Source organism: Zalophus californianus, chromosome 9 (assembly GCF_009762305.2).
Source record: "Zalophus californianus isolate mZalCal1 chromosome 9, mZalCal1.pri.v2, whole genome shotgun sequence".
NCBI classification, from domain to species: Eukaryota; Metazoa; Chordata; class Mammalia; order Carnivora; family Otariidae; genus Zalophus; species Zalophus californianus.
This window is the reverse complement of record NC_045603.1, coordinates 21,624,711-21,650,828: the sequence shown is the minus strand read 5'-3', so window position 1 is coordinate 21,650,828 and position 26,118 is coordinate 21,624,711. Positions and strand designations below refer to the sequence as shown.

General features: G+C 38.6%; 1 protein-coding gene and 1 pseudogene across 16 annotated transcripts in view; one reads left to right on the top strand and one right to left on the bottom strand.

The window, feature by feature from the left end:
* ANKS1B (ankyrin repeat and sterile alpha motif domain containing 1B) overlaps window positions 1-25,749 on the bottom strand; it is a 1,105,044-nt gene extending 1,079,295 nt beyond the window's left edge. For all 16 annotated transcript variants that reach the window (XM_027592180.1, XM_027592182.1, XM_027592181.1 and 13 more), the window contains exon 1: window positions 25,591-25,749. In XM_027592180.1, coding sequence (XP_027447981.1) covers window positions 25,591-25,724 — 134 coding nt within the window. In that variant the 5' untranslated portion in view covers window positions 25,725-25,749. The remainder of the gene's footprint in view (window positions 1-25,590) is intronic.
* LOC113921469 lies at window positions 7,341-8,207 on the top strand (annotated as a pseudogene).
* Window positions 25,750-26,118: the final 369 nt, after the last annotated feature.

Genomic DNA, 26,118 nt, shown 5'->3' with positions numbered 1-26,118 from the left:
GTTTAAGTGTCTGCCTTCGGCTCAGGTCATGATCCCAGGGCCCTGGGACTGAGCTCCACATCCTCGGGCTCCCTGCTCCCCTGCTTCTCCCTCCGCCTCTGCCTGCCTCTACCCATGCCATTGGTGCTCTCTCTCTCTCTCTCAAATAAATAAAATCTTAAAAAAAAGAAAGTCAAGGTACCAAAAGAAATACTGGGAAAAGGTCATACGTTATTAGTCATGCTGCTGATAATAAGAAAAGGTTAAGAGGGTTAAAAAAGAAAACCATAAGCAATGATCTCTTTAGATCCCCAGATGTCATCTTGCACACTAAGTATGTTGTTTAAATCCAGGCCTGTTTGGCTCCCTTCTTAGGTAGTAAAGCTAAAATTCTGATCATCATCCCAATGAGCTTGTCTTCCCAGACCTAGAAAAGGAGAGCAGCGGCTGATAATACTGCCAGCTGCTTATTTTTTCCTGAATTTGGCATGAGAAGCCGAATGGTCTTTTAAAGTACAGAATATAACTGCAATGAATTATTTCTGCAATGTTCCCAAACTATTTTTTTCCAACTTTTTGCAAATAGGGAGGGTATTGTTCAGTGATATAAAATGCTTACTAAAGAGCTACCTGGAAATTTCTTTGCTCAGATTTATTTCTACGAATTATGGATTCCTGGTGATAATTTAAAGTCTGGGAAATCCCCAGTATGAATTACTTATTGTCCTGGTTCATTTGGCACAATAAGCATTTTTATAAGACCTATGTAGATTTACCATATTTTAAAATATAGTTGGTCAATTTCCTGACATATTTTTATGACATCTTAAAAATCATAGTGGGGGTGCTGCCTAGGTGGCTCAGTCAGTTACGCGTCTGCCTTCGGCTTAGGTCATGACTTCAGCGTCCTGGGATCGAGCCCCGCATCGGGCTCCCTACTGAGGAGCTTCTCCCTCTCTTTCTGTGCTCTCTTTCTCTCTCTCAAATATATAATTTTTTTAAAAATCATAGTGGGAATATCATATAACAAGAAAAACCTACTTGCTGAAATCTTTATCAAATTCTGCAAACTCAACTTCCTCAGTGAATGACAGTTCTTATCTCAGAGCTTTTATAACTTTTTTTTTTGCATTATCATCATCTCACAAAAATTCTTGAGAATGCACTTCACTGACAATTATGATACTTTCAGCTAAACAGAGCAAAAAATATGTAAAGACTTTCTCTCAATCTGGAGGCCTACTACATATCCATAACAAAATACATGAAAGAAAAAGCTCATTTAAAAAAAATGCAGCGTGCTGACCAACCTATCAAACTATCATCATTTCTCCTCCAAAATGCAGGAAGAACGAGAGTCCAGAAGAACTGCCACACAGTACTCAAGCTTTGGTCATAATCTTCATGTTAGCCAGAATTCTAAATTGCCCATAACCCAATTTTCTTCCAACACAAGGGAACAGCTATTGCTGAGATTTTTTACCATCATCATCATCATCATCATCGTCACAGATAAAAAGAACAGTACGTTACTCTCGTCTTCCCCTTCCTCTTCCACTCTCTTTCTTCTTTTCCTTCCTCCTATTCCCCTTCTCTTCCTGAACAATTCAGTCTCTAGGGACGCCTGGGTGGCTCAGTCAGTTAAGCTTCTGCCTTCGGCTCAGGTCATGATCCTGGGGTGCTGGGATCAAGTCCCACATCAGGTTCCTTGCTCAGCAGGGAGCCTGCTTCTCCCTCTGCCTGCCACTCCCCCTGCTTGTGCGCATGCTCTCTCTGACAAATAAATAAAATCCTTAAAAAAAAATTTTTAAATAAAAAAATAATTCAGCCTCTAAAGCTATTAAGAAGGGCAGAAAAAAATAATCATCCACACCAGAAGGAAGAGGGAGGTTGCAGGGGCCTACAGTGAAGTTGACAGAGCCCAAGCCAAGGAAGGAGATACGCATATTGGGGGCAGCTGAGTATGGGGTGTCAGTACCAAGCAAGTTGGAAAGGGCATCCCTATAAAGGGGTGCATGATGTGAGAGGGTTAGAGCCCCAGTAGGGTGAAAAGAGTATCCATGTGGTGGTGGCAGAGGGGAACATCTGAACATAAGAGTGTCAAGAGTCCAAACAGGGTGAAGAGGGCATCCATGTGCAAGGGTGACCCAGTTCAGGGGGTTAGACCCCAAGCAAGATAAAAAGAGTATGCCTCTGTAGATGTGAACTGGCATGAAGAGTCAGAGACTGTAAATGGCAAGAAGGTATCAGTGTAGATCAGGCTAACATGGGCAGCAGAGTCTGAGTTGGGTAATGAAGACACAGACTCAGGGGAGGGTATGGCAGTAGAGAGGAGGATTGGTTGTATACAGGGGAATTTATCAAGTAAGTCTAGGTACTAAAGAGAACAGAAGTCAAGTTTTTCACTATTGGAGCAAAAAGTTACAAATATAGGAAGGAAGAAACCAAAATGAATCCTGCTGTGGAGTTGGACTGGCATTAGACACATCATTGTAAACCCAGGATTTTCAAAAAATACAGGTAGATATAAATGTAAATGCATATATTTCTGTGTATGAATACATTTTTTTCACTAATGACCATACTTAATATCCAAATGTTAGCACCTACTTACCATTTTCCAATAAAAAGAACTTCTTAGAGAAATGGGATCCAGAGCTGAGGCAGAGAAAGATAAGTCCTGGAACATTTTATGATGCCAAAATCAAGGTAATGCTCAAAGAATGACTCAGAAAAGCCAGCCTTAAAGGGACTTAAACTGGCTAAGTCTGGGACAATTTAAGCACCAAAAATTAACAATGACAGTAATACATTAAAACCCATGCAATAAAATAGCAATCCATGAGGCCCTACTTATAAAATTAAAGTTTGATGAAGAATGGGATATTCAGATAATTAAGTATACCTCACCACAAAATAGTTATTACAAGGGGAAAAAGTAATTATCTAAATAGAAGCCTGACAGACACTATCATAAACAAGTGATTAAAGTGAACATAATGAGCAAGAGTACAAATCAAAATCACACACCACCTTGAGGATGCGGAGAAAGGGGAACCCTCCTACACTGTTGGTGGGAATGCAAGCTTGTGCAGCCATTCTGGAAAACAGTATGGATGTTCCTCAAAAAGCTGAAGATAGAGCTACGCTATGACCCAGCAATTGCACTACTGGGTATTTACCCCAACAATACAAATGTAGTGATCCAAAGGGGTATGTGCACCCCAATGTTTATATCAGCGATGTCCACAATAGCCAAACTATGGAAAGAGCCAAGATGTCCATCAACAGATGAATGGATAAAGATGTGGTATATATATACAAGGGAATATTATGCAGCCATCAAAAACACGAAATCTTGCCATTTGCAACAATGTGGATGGAACTAGAGGGTATTATGCTAAGCGAAACAAGTCAGAGAAAGACAAGTATCGTATAATCTCACTGATAATGAGGAATTCTTAATCTCAGGAAACAAACTGAGGGTTGCTGGAGTGGTGGGGGGTGGGAGGGATGGGGTGGCTAGGTGATAGACATTGGGGAAGGTATGTGCTATGGTGAGTGCTGTGAATTGTGTAAGATTGATGAATCATAGACATGTACCTCTGAAACAAATAATACACTGTATGTTAAGAAAAAAAAAAGATAGTAGAAAGGGAAAAACAAAGGGGGGGAATCAGAGGGGGAGATAAACCATGAGAGACTATGGACTCTGAGAAACAAAGTCAGGGTTCTACAGGGGAGCGGGGTGGGGGGATGGGTTAGCCTGGTGATGGGTATTAAAGAGGGCACATATTGAACGGAGCACTGGGTGTTATACGCAAACAATGAATCGTGGAACACTATATCAAAAACTAATGATGTAATGTATGATGACTAACATAATATAATAAAATAAAATTTTAAAAAAATCACATGCCACCTGATAGGATGCAATGAAAAGAACACAGCATCCTTCTGTGATATTCCTGCCAAAGATGAGCACAATGTGAATCTAATCCTAAGAAAACACCAGACAAACCCAAACTGAGGGACATTTTACAAAATAACTAGCCTATCGTCTTCAAAAAGTATCAAGATCATAAAAGTCAAGGAAAGACTGAGACATTCTTCCACACCAAAGAACATTAAGGAGGTGTGACAACAAAATATATATGATTTTGAACTGGATTCCAATGAAGCACATTATTGGGACAACTGCCAAAACCTGAATGGGGTTTAATGGTTGTAATGTAGCAATACTAATTTCCTGATTTTAGTAGTTGTATTGTGGTTGTATAGGGAAATACCCTTGCTTTTAGGAAATACAAACTAAAGTATCCTGAGGTGACAGGGCATCAGGTTGGCAACTTACTCTCACACGGTTTGGAGAAAAAAAGTTATTTCAACTAAACTTCTAGCTTGTTCACAAGTATGTGATTATTTCAAAATCAAAAAAATTTTTTTAAAGCTCCAACCATTAAAGAATTACTTAAACCTGAGTCATGGTCAGATTCAGGTCATGTATTGATATATAATAGAAGATGGGAGCCAAATGTTGACACTGGACAGATCAAAAGAAAAAGCCGACTTTGTGAGCTTTTACACTCTATGAAATTAGAAACTACTATATAGTGAGCTATCGTCTCATATGTGTAACTTCTGCAAATTGCCTAGAGAGCAAAATCTATTTTCTATACTCCAAAGCACCATCACCATGCTGGATACATAGTAAACACCCTCAAAATATTTGTCAACTAATAATGCTTTAAAAAGCATATAGAGGCACCTGGGTGGCTCAGTCTGCATCTGCCTTCGGCTCAGGTCATGGTCTCAGGGTCCTGAGATTGAGCCCCGCATTGGGCTCCCTGCTCAGCGGGAAGCCTGCTTCTCTCTCTCTCACTCCCCCTGCTTGTGTTCCCTCTTTCACTGTCTCTCTCTCTGTCAAATAAATAAATTCTTTAAAAAACAAAAAAAAAGCAAGATAAAGAAAATATCAGTGATAAGCTTATTAGGAAACCATTAACCTCATGGATTATAGCACAGCATGCACAACTCCGGCAGAACACAATCTCTTTCTGCTCATATTAGCTCTGTGAAAAATGTAGAAGATAACAAACTAATGCTAAATATCTGGTGACCAGTACTACTCCTCAAAGTAGGCAGAAAAAAGTAATCACTATCTGGGATCAGAGGAAGACTAAGCAAATATATCACCGCCAGTGGTCTGTCTTGTTGCCCACACCATTAAAGATTTAACTTAAGACAATATACCTAAAGAAGTTACCTATTAAAATGCAAATATCCCATAGTTCACATCAAATAAAGATACTCATGAAATTTATACAATTATTCCTTGCATAGCCATAATACGTCAGTAATAATAACAACAAAAGCACACGTTTTGAGTCCCTCCTACGTCATAAGCCATGTGCTAGATATTTTATATAAATTTTCTTTAATCCTTACAACTCTACAAGATAGATTATCATCCTCACTTCTAAATCAGGAGATGGAGGTCCAAAGAAGTTAAATAACTTGCCCTGGGCCAAATGTCCATTCAATGGCAGAGTTTTCATTCAAATTCAAGATTCTGACTTCTTCCATTACATTCTGTTGCTTCTTTCTACCATGCCATTTACTGTTCCTGAAAATGGAGACCTATGGCATGAGGGAATAAGATGCAATTTAGAAAAATTTTTATTTGTACAGGATAAAACTGAATGAGAATTCTAGGTTTCAGGTAAAAAAAAGACACAGAATGTCTCAGAACAAGAACAGAACAAAAAGGCTTAGCAAACTGACAGAGGACAACAAAAACAGGGATGAGAAGGTCCTAAGGACAAAGTGCCTGCTTGCCTGGTTTTTCTCCACTAGATTTCACAAGATCCTTGAGTTAATAATGAGATCAGTTAAAACTAAGAGCTCAGATTTATTAGCTTGAACAGGTGAATCACAAAATTAAATGAAATTAAATGAAAACTACGGTGAATACTGTATTTTCTGCCTTTTCATGGGAGGGAAGAAATGGGGAGAAATAAATCACACCCATCTGGAGTCTTGGCATGCATGGACAAGTTATTAAACCACCTATGAAGACAACAGAAGTTAGATATCATTATGCACCCAAGAAATTTTGGATAAAACAATTCCACCCTGTTTTAAAGTGAAAATGATGACAAATATCCTAAAACACCTTCAGTTATTTTAACACTAAATCCAGTTTATCACTCATATGCTATCAAGAAACAAATGTAAACAAAATACTGCCCATAATTTGAAAGTATATGATGAGCACAAATAAAAATAACTGAAAATTATGTATGAACTAAAATATGTTACTAGGTAATTTTGTAGAAAATGTACTTTCTATTTGCATACTGGAAACATATTGATATTTTCATATTTTAAACCAGGATAAACACTGATCCCTATGGAACAAGGAAGCAATATGGCACAATAAAAAGATATTTAGGGATCGGAAAGACCTGAGTTTGAATCTTGATTCTGTCACTTACTAGCTTTGTAACTTTGGGCAAGTTATTCAATTTTTCTGCTCTTTTACCCCATATATAAATATGAGGCTAATAATAAATATCTTTCAGGACTGTTGTGAAGACTGGATATAAAGCACGTAAAGCAATTGGCATAATATTTGGGACACTAATAATACTAGCAATTCCACTTCTAGAAATATATCCTAAGAATATAATTCTTGAAAAAGGTGGTTTGTATGACAATGTTCATCATAATACTATATACTACTTATAATAATAAATAAACATCATTCAAGTATCTACATTAAAAGAATATTTAAGTAAAGGTATATACACCAGATCAGTTGTTCTCACACTTTAGTGCATATAACAATTACCTAGGGAAGCTTATGAAATGCATATTCCCAAAACTTTTACTCAGAAATTCTAACCCAGTAGGTCCAAGGTGAGACCAGGAAACTCCTACATTTAACAAACAACCAAAGGCTTGATTCTGATATAGGAGGTCTATGAAAATTCTGCATTAAATGGGATATTTTTCAAGATTTTATTTATTTGAGAGAGAGAGCAGAGAAAGACAGAACATGAGCAGGGGTGAGGGACAAGGGAGAGGAACAAGCAGACTCCCCGCTGAGTAGGGAGCCTGATGCAGAGCTCGATCCCAGGACCCTGAGATCATGACCCAAGCCAAAGGTAGACACTTAACCAACTGAGCCACCCAGGCACCCCTAAGTGGGATATTTTAATGATGCCATTAAAAATATGATTATGAAGGCTTTGTAATAACACTGAAAAAGTTTAGAATATACCATTAAGTGGAAAATTCAGGATTCAAAATGTATGCTTTATCTAATAATAATTGCACTAGCTCTTTCATCTTGCAAGATGGCGGGTGAAAAAGCTGAGAAGCCAGATACTGAGGAGAAGAAACCTGAAGCTAAGAAGGCTAATGCCGGTGGCAAGGCTAAGAAGGGTAACCCCAAGGCTAAAATGCCAAAGAAGGGGAAGCCCCACTGCAGCCAAAACCCTGTCCTTGTCAGAGGAATTGTCAGATATTCCCGATCGGCTATATATTCCAGAAAGGCCATATACAAGAGGAAGTATTCGGCAGCTAAATCCAGGGTTGAAAAGAAAAAGAAAGAGAAAGTTCTCGCTACTGTCACAAAACCAGTTGGTGGTGACAAGAATGGTGGTACCTGAGTGGTTAAACTTTGCAAAATGCCTAGGTATTACCCTACTGAAGATGTGCCTCAAAAGCTGTTGAGCCATGGCAAAAAACCTTTCAGTCAGCACGTGAGAAAGCTGCGAGCTAGTATCACTCCCGGGACCATTTTGATCATCCTCACTGGGTATCACAGAGGCAAGAGGGTAGTTTTCCTGAAGCAACTGAGCAGTGGCTTGCTACTTGTGACTGAACCTCTGTCCCTCAATCGAGCTCCTCTGCATAGAACACATCAGAAATTCGTCATTGCTACTTCTACCAAAATTGGTATCAGCAGTGTGAAAATCCCCAAACATCTCACTGATGCTTACTTCAAGAAGCAGCAGCTGCATAAGCCCAGACACCAGGAGGGTGAGATCTTCGACACCGAGAAAGAGAAATATGAGATTACAGAGCAGCGCAAGGTTGATCAGAAAGCTGTGGACTCGCAAATTCTGCCAAAAATCAAAGCTATTCCTCAGCTGCAGGGCTACCTCCGCTCTGTGTTTTCTCTCACAAATGGAGTTTACCCTCACAAATTGGTGTTCTAAATTTTTTTTTTAGGATTTTTTATTTATACATTTGACAGAGCCACAGCGAGAGAAGGAGTACAAGCAGGGGGAGTGGGAGAGGGAGAAGCAGGCTTCCCGCTGAGCAGGGAGCCCGATGCAGGGCTCGATCCCAGGACCCTGGGATCATGACCTGAGCCGAAGGCAGATGCTTAATGACTGAGCCACCCAGGCGCCCCACGGTGTTCTAAATTTCTTACAAAGAACATAATTAAATAATTGATCCATTAAAAAAAAATTAAACTAAACAATCATAGGAACAAATGGGTCTTAGCAATAGAATTAGGGGTGATTTTTTTCATCTTTTACCTAATTATTTGAAGGAGCCATGTTATCATCATAAATGAATAAGTAACATATCAAAAATTAGAGAGGGGAAAAAAAGTCAATGGATCACCATGCTCTTCAGGATTAAGTTAAAACTCCTTAGGGTAGCACACAAGTCCTTCAATCTCCAGACTTGCCTCTTACCCATGTTCTATACCAAACTACTAATAATATTCCAAATTATAAGTAGTTTATAATTGTAAGTATACATTTTCACATACTATTATTGAATATATTATTCCTTCTCCAGAAAAGCCCTTCCCTTAAATGGTCAGCCTGGCAAACTCCCATTCATCCAATAAGATTCAAGAATCACCTCTGAAGTTTCCCTCGACTACTCCTCTTAGATAGAATTAAGGAAGACTTCTTCTTGCTCTTCACATTCCTGTTGCATTATTTGGGACTTCCATTACAATAAATATTACACTATACTTTAACTCTTTGTTGACATACCTGTTCCATTATTCTACAAATACTTGGGGTTAGGTAGAGATGATCTCATTCCATTTTAGAATCCACAAGGTACTCAAGAAATATTTGTTAAAATAATGAGAGATCATTCTTTGTTATCATTGTTCTTGGATGTCAGTTCCCTATGAAATCCTGACTGACTTGTTGGGTCAGCTGGAGAGTGGCTGGTTCACTGATTAATAAGACTTGGTCTAAATATACCCAAATAGAAGATGGCGGAGGAGTAGGAGACCTGGATTTCGTTTGGTCTCAGGAATTCAGCTGAATAGGGATCAAACCGTTCTGAACACCTACGAACTCAACAGGAGATCGAAGATAAGAAAAGTAACAACACTCTGAACAGAAAAGCGACCACTTTCGGGAAGGTAGGACGTGCGGAGAAGTGAATCCGAGGTGATATTCGGGAGGATAGACAGCGGGGGAGTGGGCCTCCGTGGGCCGCTTCTGGCAAATGATAGAGCCGCGGAGCACAAAATCAGAACTTTTAGAAGCCGGCTCCGCTGAGGGACCGTTGCTCCAGTGGCTAAGCGGAGGATGGAACCCTCGCGGGACAGTGTGGTCTCAGGACCCTCGGGGTCACAAAAAGACTGGGGGTGCCTGAGTGCAGCAGAGCTCCCAGGGATCGGAGCGGGGAAGCCGGCTGAAGAGACGGAGCCGAGGCACAGGCTCTCAGCTCGGGGTTGCCATAAACTGTGCTCCGCAGCACAGTCGGGCCACTGCTCCTCCAGCAGGGACCCAACAAGCGGCAGGGCTGGGGAGACTCCCCTACCTCCCCGGGGAGGAGCGGTGCAGGAGCACACCACAAGGATCTGCTGGGTTTGGAGACTCCACATGGGGTCGGGTGCCAGAGATAGAAACACTCGGTCACAGGCCAGGTGAGCACGGAGTGTGGCCGGAGACGGGGAGACGGGAGTGACCGCTTTTCTCTGGGGGAACACTGAGGAGTGGGGCCCCAAGTTCTGGGTGGGGACTGGGAGGCCACCATTTTCACCCTTGTCCTCCAAAGCCGTACCAAGAGCTTGCAGGGAACAAAAGCTCCTGAGAGCAAACCCGAGCAGCTTGCTTAGCCCGGACTCACAAGGGCGGGGCAATTGCGCCTCTGGCAAAGATATTTGGGAACCACAGCAACAGGCCCCTTCCCCAGAAGATCAGCAGGAACAGCCAGCAAGCCAAGACCAAGTTTACCGATCAAGGAGAACGGGAGAACTCCAGAGCTAGGGGAATACTGCACATAGAATTCATGGCTTTTATATCATAATTCATTACTTTTTCAAAGTTAATTTTTTTAACTGTTTTTTTTTATTTTTCTTTTTCCCTTTTTCAACCAACATCTTATCAAGCCCTTTTTTAAAAAAAACATTTCTTATTTTTCATTTTGAGTCTTATTTTTATCCCTTCATAGTAGTTACCCTTATTTTTGGCATATATATATGAGTTGTTCTCTCTTTAAAATTTTGAGATACAGTTTCTTCTAACAGATCAAAATATACCCTAAATCACTAGTGTATGGTTTGGTTCTAGTCTCCTGCCTAATCACATTCTCTCCCTTTCTTTTTTCTTTTTTCTTTTTTTTTCTAAATCTTCTTTCTTTTTAAAAACAATTTCTCTTATCAATTCCTCTTATAAAGTCTTTTATAATTTTCATCTTTACAGTCATCTTCCATCCCTTCATTGTATCAACCCTTATTTGTACATATATAAGTCTTTCTTCCTTTAAAATTTTAGGAGGCACTTTCTTCTAACAGACCAAAATACACCCAAAATCTAGTGTGTGGCACTGATCTATGCACTACTCTGATCATATTTGATCATATTCTGTTTTTTTGTTTTGTTTTGTTCTGTATTTGTTTTTATCTTTTTCTTTTTCCTTTTTTTTCCTCTTTCTTTCTTTCCCTTTCTTGTCCCCTGGTTTCAGGTCTTTTCTGATTTGTATAGAGTATATTTGCTGGAGACGTTGTTAACCTGTTAGCATTCTGTTCTCTCATTCATCTGTTCTCCTCTGGACAAAATGACAAGACGAAAAAAAACACCTCAGCAAAAAGAACAAGAGGTAGTACCGTCTGACAGGGACCTACTCAATACTGACATTAGTATAATGTCGGACCTAGAGTTCAGAATCATGACTTTAAAGATACTAGCTGGGCTTTAAAAAGTGTGTAAGTTATTAGAGAAACCCTTTCTGGAGAAATAAAAGAACTAAAATCTAACCAAGTCGAAATCAAAAAGGCTATTAATGAGGTGCAATCAAAAATGGGGGCACTCACTGCTAGGATAAATGAGGCAGAAGAGAGAATCAGTGATATAGAAGACCAAATGATGGAAAATAAAGAGGCTGAGAAAAAGAGAGATAAACAACTACAGGATCACAAGGGCAGAATTCGAGAGATAAGCGATATGATAAGATGAAACAACATTAGAATAATTGGGATCCCAGAAGAAGAAGAAAGAGAGAGAGGGGCAGAAGGTGTATTGGAGAAAATAATAGCAGAGAACTTCCCTAATGTGGGGAAGGAAACAGGCATCAAAATCCAGGAGGCACAGAGAACCCCTCTCAAAATCAATAAAATTAGGTCAACACCCCGACATCTAATAGTAAAACTTACGAGTCTCAGAGACAAAGAGAAAATCCTGAAAGCAGCTCGGGAGAAGAGATATGTAACCTACAATGGTAGAAACATTAGATTGGCAACACACCTATCCACAGAGACCTGGCAGGCCAGAAAGGACTGGCATGATAACTTCAGAGCACTAAACGAGAAAAATATGCAGCCAAGAATACTATGTCCACCTAGGCTGTCATTGAAAATAGAAGGAGAGATAAAAAGCTTCCAGGACAAACAAAAACTAAAGGAATTTGCAAACACGAAACCAGCCCTCCAAGAAATATTGAAAGGGGTCCTCTAAGCAAAAAGAGAGCCTAAAAGCAGCATAGATCAGAAAGGAACACAGACAATATACAGTAACACTCACCTTACAGGCAATAAAATGGCAAGAAATTCATACCTTTCAATAGTTACCCTGAATGTAAATGGGCTAAATGCTCCAATCAAAAGACACAGGCTATCAGATTGGATTAAAAAACAAGACCCATCAATAAGCTGTCTGCAAGAGACTCATTTCAGACCCAAAGACACCCCCAGATTGAAAGTGAAGGGGTGGAAAACCATTTACCATGCTAATGGACACCAAAAGAAAGCTGGGGTGGCAATCCTTATATCAGACAAATCAGATTTTAAAACAAAGACTGTAATAAGAGATGAAGAAGGACTCTATATCCTACTTAAAGGGTCTATCCAACAAGAAGATCTAACAATTGTAAATATCTATGCCCCTAACGTGGGAGCAGCCAATTATATAAGGCAATTATTAAAAAAAGCAAAAACACATTGAAAACAATACAATAATAGTGGGGGACTTTAACACCCCCCTGACTGAAATGGACAGATCATCTAAGCAAAAGGTCAACAAGGAAATAAAGACTTTAAATGAAATACTGGACCAAATGGACTTTACAGACATATTCAGAACATTCCATCCCAAAGCAACAGAATACACATTCTTCTCTAGTGCCCATGGAACATTCTCCAGAATAGATCACATCCTAGGTCATAAATCAGGTCTCAACTGGTACCAAAGGACTGGGATTATTCCCTGCATATTTTCAGACCACAATGCTTTGAAACTAGAACTCAATCACAAGAGGAAAGTCGGAAAGAACTCAAATACATGGAGGCTAAAGAGCATCCTACTAAAAAATAAATGGGTCAACGAGGAAATTAAAGAAGAATTAAAAAAATTCATGGAAACCAATGAAAATGAAAACACAACTGTTCAAAATCTTTGGGATACAGCAAAGGCAGTCCTGAGAGGAAAGTATATAGCAATACAAGCCTTTCTCAAGAAACAAGAAAGGTCTCAAATACACAACCTAACCCTACACCTAAAGGGGCTGGAGAAGGAACAGCAAATAAAGCCTAAACCCAGCAGGAGACGAGAAATAATAAAGATCAGAGCAGAAATCAATGAAATAGAAACCAAAAGAACAGTAGAACAGATCAACGAAACTAGGAGCTGGTTCTTTGGAAGAATTAACAGGATTGATAAACCCCTGGCCAGACTTATCAAAAAGAAAAGAGAAAGGACCCAAATCAAAAAATCATGAATGAAAGAGGAGAGATCACAACCAACACCAAAGAAATACAAACAATTCTAAGAACATATTATGAGCAACTCTATGCCAGCAAATTAGATAACCTGGAAGAAATGGGTGCATTCCTAGAGATGTATCAACTACCAAAATTGAACCAGGTAAAAATAGAAAACCTGAAACAGACGTATAACCACTAAGGAAATTGAAGCAGTCATCAAAAATCTCCCAAGAAACAAAAGCCCAGGACCAGATGGCTTCCCAGGGGAATTGTATCAAACATTTCAAGAAGAATTAATACCTATTCTCCTGAAACTGTTCCAAAAAATAGAAATGGAAGGAAAACTTCCAAACTCATTTTATGAGGCCACCATTACCTTGATCCCAAAACCAGACAAAGACCCCATCAAAAAGGAGAACTACAGACCAATATCCTTGATGAACATGGATGCAAAAATTCTCACCAAACTACTAGCCAATAGGATCCAACAGTACATTAAAAGGATTATTCACCATGACCACTAGGATTTATCCCTGGGCTGCAAGGTTGGTTCAACATCTGCAAATCAATCAACGTGATACAATACATTAACAAAAGATAGAACAAGAATCATATGATCCTCTCAATAGATGCAGAAAAAGCATTTGACAAAGTACAGCATCCTTTCTTGATCAAAACTCTTCAGAGTATAAGGATAGAGGGTACATACCTCAATATCATAAAAGCCATCTATGAAAAACCTACAGCGAATATCATTCTCAATGGGGAAAAGCTGAGAGCTTTTCCCCTAAGGTCAGGAACGCGGCAGGGATGTCCACTATCACCACTGCTATTCAACATAGTATTAGAAGTCCTAACCACAGCAATCAGACAACAAAAAGAAATCAAAGGCATCCAAATCGGCAAAGAGGAAGTCAAACTCTCACTCTTTGCAGATGATATGATACTGTATGTGGAAAACCCAAAAGACTCCACCCCAAAACTGCTAGAACTCATAAGGAATTCAGTAAAGCAGCAGGATATAAAATCAATGCCCAGAAATCAGTGGCATTCCTATACACCAACAACAAGACAGAAGAGAGACAAATCAAGGAGTCGATCCCATTTACAATTGCACCCAAAACCATAAGATACCTAGGAATAAATTTAACCAAAGAGGCAAAGGATCTGTACTCAGAAAACTATAAAATACTCATGAAAGAAACTGAAGAAGACACAAAGAAATGGAAAAACGTTCCACGCTCATGGATTGGAAGAACAAACATTGTGAAGATGTCAATGCTACCTAGAGCAATCTACACATTCAATGCAATCCCCATCAAAATACCATCCACTTTTTTCAAAGAAATGGAACAAATAATCCTAAAATTTGTATGGAACCAGAAGAGACCCCGAATAGCCAGAGGAATATTGAAAAAGAAAAGCAAAGCTGGTGGCATCACAATTCCGGACTTCTAGCTCTATTACAAAGCTGTCATCATCAAGACAGTATGGTACTGGCACAAAAACAGACACATAGATCAATGGAACAGAATCGAGAGCCCAGAAATGGACCCTCAACTCTATGGTCAACTCATCTTTGACAAAGCAGGAAAGAATGTCCAATGGAAAAAAGACAGTCTCTTCAACAAATGGTGTTGGGAAAATTGGACAGCCACATGCAGAAGAATGAAACTGGACCATTTCCTTACACCACACATGAAAATAGACCCCAAATGGTTGAAAGACCTAAACGTGAGACAGGAGTCCATCAAAATCCTAAAGGAGAACACAGGTAGCAACTTCTTCGACCTCAGCCGCAGCAACTTCTTCCTAGAAACATCGCCAAAGGCAAGGAAAGCAAGGACAAAAATGAACTCTTGGGATTTCATCAAGATAAAAAGCTTTTGCACAGCAAAAGAAAGAGTCCACAAAACCAAAAGACAACCGACAGAATGGGAGAAGATATTTGCAAATGACATATCAGATAAAGGGCTAGTATCCAAAATCTATAAAGAACTTATCAAACTCAACACCCAAAGAACAAATAATCCAATCAGGAAATGGGCAGAAAACATGAACAGATATTTTTCCAAAGAAGACATTCAAATGGCCAACAGGCACATGAAAAAGTGCTCCACATCGCTCGGCATCAGGGAAATCCAAATCAAAACCTCAATGAGATACCACCTCACACCAGTCAGAATGGCTCAAATTAACAAGGCAGGAAACGACAGATGTTGGCGGGGATGTGGAGAAAGGGGAACCCTCCTACACTGTTGGTGGGAATGCAAGCTGGTGCAACCACTCTGGAAAACAGTATGGAGGTTCCTCACATAGTTGAAAATAGAGCTACCATACAATCCAGCAATTGCACTACTGGGTATTTACCACAAAGATACAAATGTAGGGATCCGAAGGGGTAAGTGCACCCCAATGTTTATAGCGGCAATGTCCACAATAGCCAAACTGTGGGAAGAGCCAAGATGTCCATCGACAGATGAATGGATCAAGAAGAGGTGGTATATATACACAATGGAATATTATGCAGCCATCAAAAGGAATGAGATCTTGCCATTTGCAACGACGTGGATGGAACTGGAGGGTGTTATGCTGAGTGAAATAAGTCAATCAGAGAAAGACATGTATCATATGACCTCACTGATATGAGGAATTCTTAATCTCAGGAAACAAACTGAGGGTTGCTGGAGTGGTGGGGTGTGGGAGGGACTGGGTGGCTGGGTGATAGACATTGGGGAGGGTATGTGCTATGGTGAGCGCTATGAATTGTACAAGACTGATGAATCACAGATCTGTACTTCTGAAACAAATAATGCAATATATGTTAAGGAAAAAAAAAAGAAGCAGGAGGGGAAGAATGAAGGGGAGTAAGTCGGAGGGGGAGACGAACCATGAGAGACGATGCACTCTGAAAAACAAACTGAGGGTTCTAGAGGGGAAGGGGGTGGGGGATAGGTCAGCCTGGTGATGGGTATTAAAGAGGGCACATTCTGCGTGGAGCACTGGGTGTTATGCACAATGAATCATGGAACACCACATCAAAAACTAATGATGTAATGTATGGTGATTAACATAACAATAAAAAATTATTTAAAAAAAGAGGGCACGTTCTGCATGAAGCACTGGGTGTTATACGCAAACAATGAATCATGGAACACCACATCAAAAACTAATGATGTGCTCTATGGTGATTAACATAACAATAAAAAAATAAATAAACTAACCCATTCAACATCCCCCCCAAAAAAATAAAAAAATAAATATACCCAAATATATAGCATAAAACATACCAGTGGAAAAACTTATATGAATACTTTAACCATCATTCATAATTCTTCACCTTCTCTGATTATGTCTTCAAAGCTGCTATCAAACTTCAGAGTGACAGATCACTCTGGTCACTAGCCAAAGCAGCTAAACAGGAAGCAACTCTGTCCTAGAGTACCCCACAGCTAGAATTCACTGTGCCATAGAACATCTCTGCATAATTCCTGCTGCTCCTCCCAAACACACTCCCACTCACTCCCATGTCCCATACTAACAGTAAAATAGTTATACAAAATAGGGATAATTCTATTAAGTAAATGTAGCAGTTTTTTCGTATAATCAAAACTAAGATACTATATTTAGCATATTTATATGGTACATAAAACATTTTAAATGCAGATTAGTAACTAGAGGTACCAAACAAGGACTCAAAGTGGTTAAACAGTAATTTAGGCCAATAAAAGAAAAGAAAAAAAGAAAAGTTTAATGAGGAAGAATGAAATTGGGATCCTGGGGTCATAACTTCAAATGCCTTTCCTGTACAGTAAAACATTTATGGCATAACCTAGGTACTGAAGTTTTAAATAACAAGAAAATGCATTTAAAAGAATTTAAATCTCAAACCACATTAGATGTCAAAGCTCGTATACAATTCTATTCCATATACTTGTCATCTATGATTATATAATAAATATGTACATCTAAGGAATAACTTCTGGAATAGGCAAACAACATACCACAAGCTGGTATCTAACACGAGTGTGTTACTATACTTGATACCAATAAAAAGTTCTAGGGATGAAATAAATAGCAAAAAGAAAAGGCTTTTCCAACACCAGCCCTATGCCATCCCATTTCTCATGTCTCCAGTCAAATCTCTTTCTCTTTTGACAGCATCAGCCTCATAAGAAGTAAAAATAAATGACCACCTTTAACCAACCCCTCTTGCAAATCTGGCAAAATTCACTCCATCAGCTGTTAACATCAGCTCTTGTCAGCTCTGCTAACAAGAGCTCCAAAGCATTACTATTTGGGCCTAAAGTTTTGTTTGCTCTTTAAGTGAAAATACTACAATAATGTCCTCTTCCTAAAAGCCTCTCCCAATCAATCACACTTCAACTCCCACAAATAGTAGTATTTGGAGGTAGGGTAAAGTTAGGTAAGTTGTAAGAGGACCGATCCATGAAGTTAGAGGAGAAATGAACACTGAGGTAGGCAGGAAACTAGACATGAGGAATGCAAACTCTATAAACTCTTTCATTTTAAAGGTCCAATATTTGTCCTTCCTTTTTTTTAATTTTATTTTATTATGTTAGTCACCATATACATCATTAGTTTTTGATGTAGTGATCCATGATTCATTGTTTGTGTATAACACCCAGTGCTCCATGTAGTACATGCCCTCTTTAATACCCATCACCGGGCAAAGCCATCCCCCTACCCCCACCCCCAAAACCCTCAGTTTGTTTCTCAGAGTCCATAGTCTCTCATGGTTCATCTCTCCCTCCAATTTCTCCCCCTTCGTTTTTCCCTTCCTTCTCCTAATGTCCTCCATGCTATTCCTTATGTTCCACAAATAAGTGAAACCATATGATAATTGACTTTCTCTGCTTGACTTCTTTCACTTAGCATTATCTCCTCCAGTCCCATCCATGTTGATGTAAAAGTTGGGTATTCATCCTTTCTGATGGCTAAGTAATATTCCATTGTATATATGGACCACATCTTCTTTATCCATTTGTCTGTTGAAGGGCATCTTGGCTCTTTCCACAGGTTGGCTATTGCAGATGTTGCTGCTATGAACATTGGGATGTATATGGCCCTTCTTTTCACTACATCTGTGTCTTTGGGGTAAATACCCAGGAGTGCAATTGCTGGGTCATGGAGTAGCTCTATTTTTAATTTTCTGAGGCACCTCCACACTGTTTTCCAAAGTGGCTGTACCAATTTGCATTCCCACCAACAGTGTAAGAGGGTTCCCCTTTCTCCACAACCTCTCCAAGATTTGTTGTTTCTTGCCTTGTCAATTTTTGCCATTCTAACTGGTGTAAGGTGGTATCTCAGTGTGGTTTTGATTTGAATTTCCCTGATGGCTAATGATAATGTTCTTCTTAATCTATGTCTCACTACACAGCCCTTCCCAATTCTACTCCTCACACAAAATCGGTTTCCCCTTAGGAGAGGGACAATTGGCACAAAAACTAGAGCCAGGCTGACTTGTAGCAATTAAAATGGAGAAGAGGCTTTCTTTGAAGAAAAAGAGATTTGGGTAGGAAGCGTTAAAGGGAATGTGGTATGGGGAACAGAAATACCAAGCAGGCTGCAAGAAATTAGGTTGGCTGTTTACGCCCACATCTATCAGTCAAGATTTGATTCAATTTGATCAAAGAATGGTGACAAGTCTAGGCCAACTGTCTCAGTTCAGTTAACTAGAAGTAATTAACCACTTTAAATAAAGCTGCTCTCACAAGACAGTAGAAGCCAAATAACTCTACAACACAACTGAATCAAAGTTCCATTTTTACAGACAAATTCATGAAGACGCACTGTTAAATAAGGAAGCACTATCTCTAAGAAACAGATTCAGAGATGAACACTCTTTGGAGACTGCAGAAGGGACTGACAAAAACAAAATTTATCCTCTGACCATATACACTCATGGTGCACACTCAAAAGACACAATTTCATGCCGTACCCAGGTTTAACACAAATGTAGAATTCACTTCCTGTCCTACAGATGCAAAGGAAGAAAACTGGACTCTAAGAAAGATTCCTAGATCTATGTTACACAGGAAAATTCACTGAGTTTTCAACGGGCATTGTGCCTCTGCCTGCCATATGGTGTACCTGACCACATCATCACATACATGAGAAAGAAATGGAACACAGATGAGTCTTCTGTGTAAATTCCTGCTTTTTAAAATATAAAATATTCTGGGCGCCTGGGTGGCTCAGATGGTTAAGCATCTGCTTTCGGCTCAGGTCATGATCCCAGGGTCCTGGGGTCAAGTCCCACATCGGGCTCCCTGCTCCTTGGGAGCCTGGCTTCTCCCTCTGCCTCTCTCTCTCTCTCTCTAATAAATAAAATTTAAAAAAAAAATAAAATAAAATATAAAATATTCTATGATGAATAATCAAAACTCATTTTAATTAACTAAAGCTATGCTGCAATATGTTCAAAATGGAACCAAAGACACACTAAAATGCATTAAATGTTAAATAACTTCAGGTTCTGTAGGCTAAAATTAGTTTTTTCTAACCCTTGATTTGAATTATAGTCAGCTTCCATTTCCAGTTAAATACTCAGGATGAATGTTCTAAAATAGACTCCTCAAAAGAATTTTCCAAAATTACATCAAATACATAATTAAATCATTTCAGTATACAATTGAACAAATCAAATTGTTTACTGTCACCTGAGAGGTTAAATTGCTAAAGTCAAAAGGGGCAATGCTGAATATTGTAAGCTTCTGCATTAATGTCAGTGAAGATCTGTTCTACCCTTCCATCAACTGTAAGAAACCACTGAGATACACTAGTTATTAGGCAATGTAGGAATGGACAGAGTGAGTAGTAGTCACTGGCTGGTTGTCCTAATTCCCTGCTACACATCAGTCTCCCTGTTTTGAGGAGGGAGCTGAAAAGCTAGCTTAGTAGAGAAAGAGGTCAATAACAAAATTCCCTCTCCTCTCTTCACTCCCCATCATGCAGCTGGCACTGTTCACTCTGGCAGACACAGCTCCCTGAACATAATGGTGCAATCACCGCTTCAAACATCATTACTAGCTAAAATAGATAACCCACTTGCAACTTGACTATTTTTATAGATATAACATTTTCATTGCAGTTTAACTGCTCTATTTGTGATTTATTCCATTTAACCAATGCAGTTTCCCTGAAAGTGAGTACCTTATCAGAGTCCCAATAACCACAATTACCCAAATAGTTGTGAAAATTACACTTCTGAGGTGCCTCTTATCTCATCTCCCTGTACCCATCACCAAAAACTTCATGAACTCAATCCTAAATCTGAAAAATTTGTAAACTCTCTGGTTTATATGTCTTTGGTGACTAGAGACTATTTTCCCCTACTTCTTACAGATCTACTTTTTCACATGGGGTCTTGAGAACTGGATTCTTTACGTTCAACAAGAGTTTACTAAATATGCTTGATCTGTGATCCTTTGAGTCATTAAGAAAATCAAGTAAATTTGAGACATAAAACTTTTTATTGCTTTATTAAAATACAAATAATTCTTAATCTAGACTCACTAAGAAAGAAATGATTCAATATACATTCTAAATAGGAATTATTTTTGTTTAGATTAAAAGGTAGTTATGTCAAAGGAAGACACTTGAAAAGATTTTGCAGCTGTCTCATGAAAGATGTTAAATAAAATGAAACTTCATATACAGTGTGGAGGGAGAAAAGGAAAGAGGTAATTTGAGTACTCTGGTAAGGTCTAAGGAGCTCAGATTTCTTTAAAGACAAAAGGGGTGATGAGAGAGAGGTATAAATGAAGACAAACACAAAAAAGCATTTTACCTGGGAAAATGTTAATGTCTCTTTCAACTAAGTTTGAAAAAGAGAAGAAAAGTATAAAAAGTTCACTTCTGTAACAGATAATGTAACCTTAAGCTCTGACAGACCACAAGAGAATTTCCTGTGACATCTAACAATGCCAAGAATTTGATTCTTCCCAACTTCTATTTTGCTTCTATCATCTCTAGTGAGAATCATTTTCAAACCAAAAAGTATAGACAAATAAGGGTTGGGAGATTACTGAAATTTCAAAAAGGCAGAGATCATAACAGACATTTTAAATGAATGTAAGTATTCAGACCCAGAAGAATTAGGTACAAGGGGGAAGAAGGAATTTGTATCAGGTACTAGGCATCATCAACAGTTCACTACTGTAAACAAGCTATAATAAAATAGCCTGATTTGGGTGGAATTTATAGAGTTACTACCAGAGATAGATGAAAGGAATGCCATAAACAAGACACAGCATGAATTCAGAAGGGCAATGGATAAAATACCTCATAATATTCTCACAGGTATATTAGAAGTAGCTGAATGAGAGTTCTATTAAGTGGCTTCAATGCTGGTAGAAATACCATGTGTAAAGTTTGCTACTTTTAAATTTATAGTAAGCTAAAGAAATGTTCTTTAGGGATTATGTCATCATGTGTTGAATTCCAATTATAGAAAACATGCTTATTAAATCTACAGATGATGCAGAGAAGAAAAGTTAATACGCTGGAAGATAGACTCAATCAAAAAGATCTAAACAGATTATAAATATAGGCTAAAACAAGGAAGATATAATGTAATAGGAATAATTTAAGTTCAATCAACACTTTTGTAAGAATGATAGGGAAACCACTGCTTCACAAGTCATTGAAAAAAATACCTGGAAGCTTTAAGTATCTGCTCAGTGTGAGCCAATATCATTATGCACCTCAATAAAACTGGCCTGTATTAAGGTATGTCTTAAATCAATAATAAAAAGATAATAATTTCATTGTATGATGTTTGAAATAGCTGCTATTCTGATTACATAATACATGTTCATTTTAGAATACTGAAAAATGTAGATAGCAAAAAGAAAATAAAGATCACCCACAATTCTACCACTCAAAGATGAATACTACTTTTTACATTTCGGTGTTTATCATTCCGGACTTCTTAATGCACATTATAAATTTTCACACACACTTACTTTTTCTTTAAAAAAAAAAAAAAGGATCATGCTACAAATGCTATTTTGTAACCTGTTTTTTGTTGTTGTTTTAATTCAACAGTATATCAAGTCCCAGTATATTTACTCTGGTCAACCGATATTTGGTGCATTTTGTTCATTTCTGCTCACCACCTTTATGGGAGTCATTGCAGAATTTGGAAATATGCAAAGAAGTAAAAAGAGAATAGTGAAAAGCATGAAAATCTAACTTCACCTATACTCCATTGCCAACTAGTACCAACTGCTGGAAATTACAGGGAGGAGGATTTCAACTCGATATAAGGATAACTTTTTTAATAATTAGAGCTGTCCAGAAAAATGGAATGATCTAGTCACTTAAGGATTTTACAAGGCTAGAATAACTAACTGGTAAAGGGTGTTACAGGTAATTCCTCTAGGTCAGAAGTTGAATAAAAGGACCCATTTTATTTGCACCTTCTGTAATTCTAATGGAAATTCTATTAAAGAAATTTACTCCATGTCCAATATGAAACAAATCGTTATTAATCAAGATCTTAAGAAATAGAGTGAAGTGCTTTAAAGCTGCAGGAGAAATAATAACACTAATGATAAATACCAATGTGCTAAATGCTTTGCATTCATTTCTTTCTATTTCACTTAATTCTTACAACTATATGATAGGTACTATTATTATTCCCATTTTATAGAACAGGACAGTGACGCTTAGATTTTTATATTTATTGAAGGTCATTCTTACTGTTGCTGAAAATGCAGTGTCACCCAAGCATACCTGATTCCCCAGCAGGTAGCTACTACTCACTTAGTAGGCAATTATGTCATCAAAAGCATCTTCCAAAAAGTTCTTATCTAGTGATCCCTCAAAAGGCTGTCATGAGATTTTTTTGTTATTGTAATTAGGAAAAGAATTAAGGATTTTTAAGTCAAATTATTCATAGCAAAGAAAGAGTTAGGCTAAGCCAGTATCTTAAATTTTCATGAATCAAACAGATTCAATGAAGAAGACTTAAGATGTGGAAAAGCAAATTTAAATCACATAACTTCAGATCTTTGCCATTACTAATTAAGTGACCTTGGGCAAGTCCTTAATCTTCCTAACTTTTCAGTCCTGTGAAATGAGGCTCAGCCAGTTAAAGCTGATATAAGAATTGAATGAGATGATATACATAATACCACAGGATCTGACACGACTATTACACAACACATGTAATAAAGGCAGGGAGGAGGTAGTGGCAAATCTATTCCGTAATTCATTCCAAAGTATTTAAAAATGCCCAAGTATCTTTATGTTTGAAGAGGAAGAGGCCACATTTCCATCATTCTGTAAATAAATTTCTGATGACAATCATTTGTGAAAAAAGTAGCAACTAAATTAAATGTGCCTTCTTAGGAATTTCATTTTATGCAAAGGATCACCCAAAGAATACAATTTCAACCCTCATTTTCTTCAAAGACATTGATGTAGTTGTTTATTCAGTATGAGATTCAAGTTTAAAGGTTACTGGTTTTGATTTTGACTTTTACAACTTCAAACTACTCCAATGAACCCACGTTTTTTAGTTTTGTTCTCTAGGCACATTTCTGTTCTAGAGCTACCACTCTTCTCTGGAAAAAACAGCAAAAGGGAAAACCTCTTATTCAAGAAGTATGTTGTGGGTTACAATTTTGAAATTTTATTCAATTCCTAAAATTTGCCATCTATTCTTTTCTTAAATGGCACAACTGAGAAAGTATTTAAAAGATGTTTACCTTTAACTTCTATCAGAAAGATAGGCTTTTTAAAATACCATTTATCTCAATAAAATTTCCTGAAGTTCTCAAAGAATTCCTTAGTGTTTTTCCAAAAGAATTGATTACTTAGAAACCTCTTTCAGAATATAGGTTTCTGGCCATAATCATTCTTACAACTAATTCAATCAACTAGTAAACATATTTCTTTTGTCTGCAACTTTAAAGCCGTAACCAGATAAACTGCTTTTATATAAATTGGCATTAGAGCCATAATCTGAAATATGTCCACACTGTCTACTTGCATTTTAAAGTGAAAATTACTTAACAAGAGAGTACACATAAGAGTCATCACTTCTAAGATCAACAAAAAAAAGTCCCACAATTCATTGATCTGAACTATCATTCCAATAAAATGTCACTATTGACAAGTATAGATGATCACATATGGAGCTTTTTAAAATCCCATCAACTATTTGCCAACTAAATTCATTTCACTCTAATACAGATGTTTTCATTTTCCCTATTAGCCAGTATTGTAATTAACTGCACAGCCTGACCACTACACCATATAAGAACCTGAGTAAAGGACACAATGTTATCATCCAGCAGTCTGTACTAAACTTGTCAAAACCAAAGAGTTTTTAAAAGCCAAGAAAATCACTTGGATTTTTTAAAATTTTTACAAGTACAGTTGGGTTGCTTAAAAGATGTTTTAGGGTGAAGATATTAATGATGATTGATGCTTCCAAAAATATCCAGGGCAAAGTGAATAGCCATAATTTTATGAACTAAAGAGTTTTGCTTGCATTTTATCTAATGAATATTCTTCAAGCTTCTTCCCTCTTAACTTATTTATTGATGAACAAATGTCCATCAATTCAACTTTTAAGTTCATAGTTTTTCAAATATGCAAATCAACCCAGCTATTTCTATTTCTAGGGTACTGCCTGCTGAATAAAGACCTTGACATTTTTTTAAATGTCATCTCAGAGTCTCCAAGCAATATTAGTCACACCCGTAACGTTTTCATATTAAAAGCCCTCTACTATATTCCATATACACTATCCCAATCCTGACCTGACATCCGTCATCCTACTAACCAAGTTTCACTCTATGTCCAGGTAACTGGAAGTACTGCCTCACCTGTCTCATCAAGTTTTACACACACCCTGTACTGGTGACCTCTCATCAGAAGGTTCGCTCGCTTCATTTTGTGGGATCATAACCCACAGCACAGCAAATGCCTTCTACAAGAGAAGGTAGCAGCAACCAAAGGCTGCTGCTCTTTGCAGGGTAATTGCATGCACGCAATAGCTTCTCTACCAATTTCATTCAAATAGACAAAAAAAAAAAGCTGGGTTCGACACTGAAAATATATTATAAATACTGGTGAAAAGCGAGTGGAACACCGATTTTCTTCCAGCAACCCTAGTACATGTACAAGTTCTGCACCACAGCTCAGAAAAAGTAGCTACTGACGCATTGATGGAAGGCTATTTTTCAAATTACTCAAAGAATCTAAGGCATCAATCTGACTGGGAGCCTCATGCCTCCTCTCCACACACACAGTCTGTTTTCCTGCCTAATTTAAGAATGACTCGCTGGCAGCCACCAGGTGCAATAACCATGAGGAGGAGAATGGATCTATCACAATGTAAGAACGAGGTATGCAATCCCAGAGCTGGTTCTCGTCCTTACCTTAGCAGATTAGACAGGGGCAAGGGTCCAGATCCACCGCCCAGGATCCCTCCTTTCCTGCCAGACAGGAGTTTCTCCACCAGAGCCACATTTCCAGTGCGGGCAGCTTCCAGCAGCTCCTGGTCCTTCCCCATAGTCTTTGACCGGCTCCCTCACAGAGTCCTCCCCCACCCACCCCCCCGCGTCCTCCTCCCCGCCCACCCCCACTCCCCAAAATCCAGGGCCCTCCCCGCCCCACCCTAAAATAATGCAAGAGCTTCAGCACGAACAGATTCCTGCAGCCCCAAGCCGGGAACACCACTCTCCTCCTCTTCAGGGCGCAGCTTTTACAATGGGAACCAGACCATGTCTAGGAAGAGGGGCTGGCCGAGCGGGGAGCTGCGACGCGCCCCCACAGCCACTCCCCTGAATTCCCGAGGCCTCGTTCCCGCGGGTGGGGCGTGAGGGGGTGCTTTTAAGGAGAGCGAGGAGGATGCTGAGGACTAAGGAAGTCGCAGGAAGAGGAGGCGGAGGCAGTTCTCGCCGGAG